We start from the raw sequence: 7,086 nt of genomic DNA on the forward strand, positions 1-7,086 counted from the left end.
CACATCTGAATCCTCTGTCTACAAGGAACACGTCCCCTTCTTCTACCAATTCAAGCAGTCCGCTGCGTTGCGTCAGCTCTTTGTCAGAGACCCTCCCGCCCCATGCTTTAGAAACGAACGTGATTGATCCTGATGGGGCAATCACCACAAGAAGCTTGACTGTGTTGTGATGTTTGTAGTTGGAATATGTCTGGCTCCTTGCTGTCATTGAAGTGGGTCTTTCGATAAATATTTCTGTGCAATCAATTATGCCCCTGACATTCTCGAATGCAGCATCTTTGAATGCCTCAGGGCACCTAGATTGCAGTGTTCTACGAGATGGCCAAATCAAGAGCTTCTTGAAGTTCTCAGCTAAGACATCTAGCCACGAATGAAAAATGCGGCTTACGGAAGTTACAGAAATGCCAAACCGAAATGCTAGATCTTCCGTCAGAAGTCCCAGACGCAGTCTCATAAGCACTAAAATGAGCTGCTGCTCTGGATCCAGGGTTGTTCGAGTTGTTGGGCTCCAGACAGACAGAACCATTTGAAGCAATGCAGCAAACATTTCTGCAGACACGACACCTGTGTGGAACTTAACAGCTTTCTGAGACTTCATAACAATGTCCCTAGTTATCTTCCGAATCGGAACTGGCTGATTTTTCATCTCAAGCTCCGCATTTTTTTTCTTTGCTGATGCCAGCTGTTCTTCTAAACAAGCAACCTTATCTTTTAGTGCTGCATTCTCTAAAGTAAGAGCAGATATATCAACCATAGTAAGTGTTGTCTCTGTTTCAGCTTCACAAGAATCTTTAGTGTAATCCTCGAGGCCAACATTATTGTCAGTTACTGACGATGTTGCAAGGTCACTTGCAGTAGGTACACATATTTGCACCTGTGCACTTTTGCTCCCCACTGCAGGTCCGCTAGCTTGCACACTGCGCCTCCTTTGGCCACGCTGGTACCGCTGAAGTTTCTGGTTCGTGTTGCCTTGATCACGGTACGGAAATATTGTAGGGACATAGTCCGGATGGGTAGGGTCTGACGACGGCCGGCCTGGAAAATAAAATTGTCAGCTATTAGAAAACATTCAGGGTCAAGCACAATAATGAAAGTTTAGCTAGGAAAAGATAAAGTCAACAGAGCTACTCTGCCAGAATTTGTTTTGTAACTGACCATGCTTGCTTGTATTGAACGCCGCAAAGAAGACGGGAAGAAGTGAAAAACGGAAGGTACAGAGCGCCGAGCACATTTTACGTGACTGCAACCTTCGCAGCTGACTCGATTTTTCAAGCATGTAACACGGGTGTCACGCGGCGCACTTTCGATGACGATCAAATTTCAAAGTTCAGATTGGTTTCATTGCGCAATTTGCGGAAAGGTGTCGATCGCAGTCAAGAATTTTGATCCGGATCGGGCTCGAGCGACAGTGGCCGTGTGACACCAGTGCAAAATGCAAATGACCAACTAAGACATTCGAAACGTAAAATAATCAGCCAAGACTCCTTCTAGCTCCATTTAATTTACTACAAAATGGTCCTTCTACATTAGGCACCCCCGTCGCGCAAGCTTGTACGCGCGCAGTGCTTGTCACTGCGCGATATAAAATACGATCAAAGCGCACGGATCAGCTTTTCGCTGCGGCAAGCTGCGCTACAAAATGGCAATGGGCATTTTCAATACTCAGCACTGCATTATTATTTGACAAGCAATACTCTCGCATCGCTTGAAATCTTAGTAGATATCGCTCGCGATAAGCCGGTGTACGAAGCTCACGTAAACGTGCCCAGCCTTGCGCGCGGCATTCGCAGCACCGACGTTCTCGTGAACGATCCTCGCAAAGCGTACAAGAAAGCGAGATTGCATAGTTGCTTTCAAAATGCGCGGTAAGTGAAAAACAAAATACTCACCTTGGATGAAATGAGCAGAACAAATCTGAGAGCTCTTTGTAGGCACCCATTTATCCCTTCGCACTGCTGCGATCCAGGCGTCCCGTCTGTCGCTTTCTCTGGGAAACCTGAATGTTCGCACTTGCGAAAGGAGGTTGGTGCCAGACCGCAGGCTGCATCCAGGGACAACACAGCAAGGCCCTCGATGTGTTTGTCCAAGAGCGGATGATAATTGTGGCGAAAACATTTCGCGAGCAGCAGCAAACGTGAACCGCCGCAAGAAAAACACGCAACAGACAAGGACGCCGGAAGTTTCTTGGGAGCACATCCGGTTTGCGGCACGCTGGCGCGCCCTGGCGGCAAGCCTTCGTGAAAAAGGTCTATACGTGTGGACGTGCAACACGAACGAGTCTACGAATAACGTCACTTACAGAGCATTCATTGTAAGAAGTGCTATATAGGGCACTATTCGTTCTGGCAAGTATGGAAACATTGCAAAAAAGAGTGTATTTTAGGCCTTGGTGCTGAAACATGAGTGTTTTATGAGACGGTACTAAGCAGGACGGTAAGCGAAAGAAATTACAAGGCAGACTTTCGGCTTTCTACCGAAAGTAAGAGCAAAAGATAATCAAAGAAAATTGAAAGATTTTTTAGAGGTAATCACAACAAACAAAAAAAAAGGTGGGTATTACTTTTGAGGAGATTTCTGGGCTATCTTCCCTGTACCGAAAAATTTTAATTCTGTTTTCTTTAGAACCATGTTTCTGTGAAAGAAGGACCATTTCATTTCCAACCGCTGAACCTTCCGAAATCATTTTTCTGTAGGTCGTTGCCCAGCTTCTTTCATACGTACCGAACCACCATAAATATGTATTGTTGAAAAATTTCGTATTTAATATTACATTTGTATTCAAAAAAATGTCAGCGTTTCATCCGGCAGTGCAGACAATTTTTTAGAAAGTAGGATCACAGATAAAATATATTGCGTTATTTCGGAAGGCTCGAAACAAGCCAAACAAATTTAAAATGGGTATGAAATAAAATGTTTCATATAAATATTTTAAACATCTTGGAAGTTCTATATTCCAATATCATAAACAGAGTTCATTATTAGTGCCTAGTATTCAGCGTGTCACTGCAATGGAGTTAGTCAATAGGTTTATGAAAAATCTTCATAAAGCAAAGTGTGACGATGCATTGTCCCGTCAAATATACGGCTATACCGACATTTTCAGCTTGTTTTCACGAAAAAAGTGACTCCATCATTCTATCAAATCCACCATGATAGTCGACTTCTCATCCCCCGTTAGATAGAGGACATACATACATAAAAAGCGCCCTATTTAGTTACTAACAGTGTCGTATAAAAGATGAAAGATATAGGCAAAATGAGCCGATCGAAAGAGTATATATTGTTTTCGTTTTTACCTACACTTTAACATCTTTATCAGCAGTAAGCGGTCCTTACCACGCTGACACCGTCATCTGTTCGAACCATAAGTGAAGCCATCAGTTCCGCGTCATGATACAAATCTTTCTCGTAAATGTCTTTCCGCATCTGCAAAGAAATAAAGGTTGTGATGCAGAAACTGTGAAGAGCAGAGCCTGAACTTTACTAAACATTTGCTAGGACTAGGAAAGAGTATATGCACTTACAGGGAGATGTATTCGTTCACCATTTTCTTCAGATATGAACATGAAGTCGTCAGAGAATACTTTGCTCTTTTTCAGATTGAGAGTCATATGCTCGTTTATTCTCAAAACTTTATCTTCGCCAGATCCTCGTGCGCTAAACAAGGTTGGATAGACAATACCATAGTCTGTTTCAAAGAATGGGAAAACAAATTTTTGAGTAAACAGGGATAGCTGAAACACTAACACCAGTATGAGACATTTTGCTTATCAAGTTCAAGCACGCTGTGTACAATAAAGTCACCAAACGTGGTGCTCCTAAAGTGGTTTTTGATTCATTGGTTTCTTATTAAGGACAACAACGGAGGGGCTGTGGCTGACATTTCGAGACCCCCATAAAAAATTTTCGTAAAGCAAAATCACACGACGCGTTGGCCGTCAAATATACGGCTATACTCACGTTCTTTTACACACTAAAATATCTGGACATTTACAGCGCTTAGGGTGTGTGGTGTCAAAAATGAGGTGCTGCCGGCTCTGAAGTGATCGCGCAACTGGTAAGTTCTGCCGAATACTTGCGGGGCATCAGGCAGGCAACTCGCTTGTTGTGCTAACTTTCAGTAGCGTTATACAACACACACACACACACACACACATATATATATATATATATATATATATATATATATATATATATATATATATATACAGGGTGTTTCAGCGAACACTTGCAAAATTTATTTAAGCTTGCCTGGGGCGATAGCCCAATTCTAGCTAATGATGTGGTCTACTCGAAGGGGCGTACATTACTTGCACAAAAATTGCACTGCATAATCAATAATTAACAAAAATTCACAAAATAATTTTTAACTAATTACCTGATGGCCCGTATTGCAATTTACAAATTGTAGCCGCGGAGTTCGCAAGGCGGATCCACTTGGAATGAATTCCCAGGATGACACCAGTTTCGAGATAATAATTCCCGAACTTTGCGGAGAAATGCATTGGCGTTCCTGTTAATTTTGTGCTTCAATGTATAAAGCGAAGTTTTGTTAAGCAACTAACTGAACGCCAATTCATTTGTCTGCAAAGTTCTGGAATTTATATTAAAAACTGGTGTCATCCCGAGATTTCATTCCAAGTGGATTCGTCTTGCGAACTCCACGGCTACAATTTGGAAATTGCAATATGGGCCATCAGGTAATTAGTGAAAAACTTAATTAGTGAATTTTTGTTATTAATTAGATTATGTATTGCAATTTTTCGTGCAAGTAATGTCCGCCTTTTGGAGTAGACCAGTTCATGAGCTAAAATTGTTTAAGAATTGTTCAAAGTGATCGCTGAAACACCCGGTATATATATATATATATATATATATATATATATATATATATATATATAGCAAATTACAGTGTTGTACACAAAAAAAAGAGACGGCGGTTTCAACTGAAGCCCAAGGATTGAAAACGATAACAATGTTTGTGGTTTCCCTGTAGGCGTCACAGAACGGAAGACTTTGGAAGACTTTGCTTAGTATTGCACTGTTCATAGTGGTTAAAAATGCGCAGGTTGGATGTGGCTATTGTCTGTTGGTAAAGCTGGTGCAGGACAACCCTACTGACAATTTTGTATGATAATTGTACGAGAAATGTAGGATATGCATGCATATCACACAGATTTCATGAGAAGTAAGCGCTTTTCTACGCATCATCATCATCAGCCTATATTTATGTCCACTGCAGGACGAAGACCTTTTCCTCCGATCTCCAATTACCCCTGTCTTGCGCTAGCTGATTCCAACTTGCGCCTGTGAATTTCCTAACTTCATTACTCCACCTAGTTTTCTGCCATCCTCGACTGCGCTTCCCTTCTCTTGGTATCCATTCTCAAAACCTAATGTCCACCGGTTATCCATCCTACGCATTACATGGGCTGCCCAGCTCCACATTTTCCGCTTCATGTCAACTAGAATATCGGGCATCCCCGTTTGTTCTGGTCCACACCGCTCTCTTCCTGTCTCTTAACGTTAGGCCTAACATATTTCGTTCCATCGCTCTTTGTACGATCTTTAACTTCTTCTCGAGCTGCTTTGTTAACCTCCAAGTTTCTGCCCCATATGTTACACCGGTAGAATGTAATGATTGTACACTTTTCTTTTCAACGACAGTGGTAACCTGCCAGTCAGGATTTTGAAATGCCTATTGTACGCATATTCAACAATATCGTTAAATATCGTCAATATCGTCAATCTTTCTAAATATTGTTAAATTTCCACAGTTCGTGGGATCCGCATATTTTTTACCTTGCTTGAAATCAGCAATGTTGTTCCATTTGCATAACAGATAATGGAACCTTGAGGGTTTGAAATAACCGCTGTAGAAAAACCGATACAAACGCTAAAGAAATATGGTAGCAATGCGCATTTGCAAGGTGAATGGCTTTATTGGCCTGTAATTCAGTTGTGAATTCACTTAAGGAAGGCTACTGTTTTCGGTACTTGAATTAACTGGCTGTTGCGTTGAAAGAGATTGCGTGCGTAGCGTAAGAACATAATTCACCACAGAAAATTTTGGGATGGTGTTAATCAAAGGTTTTCAAGGCTGACGTAACTCTCTCGAATTAACCATGAATATGGAGAGTTGTAATGGTTGTACACTCACAATGCATGCATGGCTGTAAGAAATGTCATACTTTATAGGAATGAACGTCCCCACAGTTAATGTATGTTTCTTTGTTTCTAGACTAAGCTGATTCATAGCAAAGTGAAAGAACAGTGATAGAAACACTTGATAAGACATACAATGCACAAATACCAACTGTTTATTTATATCTGTGTTTTCGTATTTAAGCAGCAGGAAAAAGTCAAAACAATCTAACTGAAATGATAGTCTTACTTCTAATGTGTTTTATTTTACGATTAAGTGCCACTTAGAAATACCACCTAACAACCAGCCGAACAGATTGATTGTTGAAAGCTGATGATCACAAATTTTAAATGGCCATTTCTTTGCCGCAGTGCAGCTAATGCAACGAAGGCTGAATCATGAAAAAAGATCAAATTCCCTGTTTTATAAAGCCAGGGATCAACGGAAGTAGTTATTAAAACGAAATCACACGTACCTCTGATAGCCAATGATAAACCAAAATTACAAAGTAAGGACAGCAGGAGTATTGATACCGTCATAACGCTGTGCGACGAGCGTACACTTGCATGCGAAGACTTGCGGACTGATATATTTCGCTTCAAAAAAGGTGCTCTAATAAAGTGGAGGGAAACCTTACATTTTGATGTTATTTTACTTCAAATGATGAGATCTTTCGTACTCCGCATATGTCATTTATTTTGGTGACATGTATAAGATAGTGATGACTAGTAAATGTAGCGTTATATGTGCTCCTGTTAAAGAGCAGAGTGACCGATACGAAAGACCACGGTTTCTAAGGGCAAATGCACCGAAACTGTACGTTTGTTCAACACGAGAACACCGGGGAAACCTGTGCATAGCATAACACAAAATATTGGCGCTCTGTTCAGGATGGTACATGGCATGGTTTGCGTGTTGAAGCAAGATACATCGAAAACTCT

The 7,086-nt window shown here is 41.2% G+C and overlaps 1 protein-coding gene and 1 long non-coding RNA gene across 2 annotated transcripts in view; both read right to left on the reverse strand.

The window, feature by feature from the left end:
- LOC119456695 (uncharacterized) overlaps window positions 1–2,192 on the reverse strand; it is a 5,948-nt gene extending 3,756 nt beyond the window's left edge. Inside the window, exons 1-2 of the mRNA XM_049669028.1 lie at window positions 1,890–2,192; window positions 260–1,035 (exon numbers count right to left, since the gene is read on the reverse strand). Of these exons, the coding sequence (XP_049524985.1) occupies window positions 260–1,035; window positions 1,890–2,115 (1,002 nt within the window). The 5' untranslated portion in view covers window positions 2,116–2,192. The remainder of the gene's footprint in view (window positions 1–259; window positions 1,036–1,889) is intronic.
- Window positions 2,193–3,316: 1,124 nt separating this feature from the next.
- Window positions 3,317–6,747, reverse strand: LOC125946250 (uncharacterized). The gene is made up of 3 exons (XR_007467493.1): window positions 6,621–6,747; window positions 3,525–3,688; window positions 3,317–3,426 (listed from the first exon to the last, which is right to left on the reverse strand). It is a non-coding gene; the product is annotated as an uncharacterized LOC125946250 (long non-coding RNA).
- Window positions 6,748–7,086: the final 339 nt, after the last annotated feature.

Source organism: Dermacentor silvarum, chromosome 6, assembly GCF_013339745.2.
Source record: "Dermacentor silvarum isolate Dsil-2018 chromosome 6, BIME_Dsil_1.4, whole genome shotgun sequence".
Lineage (NCBI taxonomy): Eukaryota > Metazoa > Arthropoda > Arachnida > Ixodida > Ixodidae > Dermacentor > Dermacentor silvarum.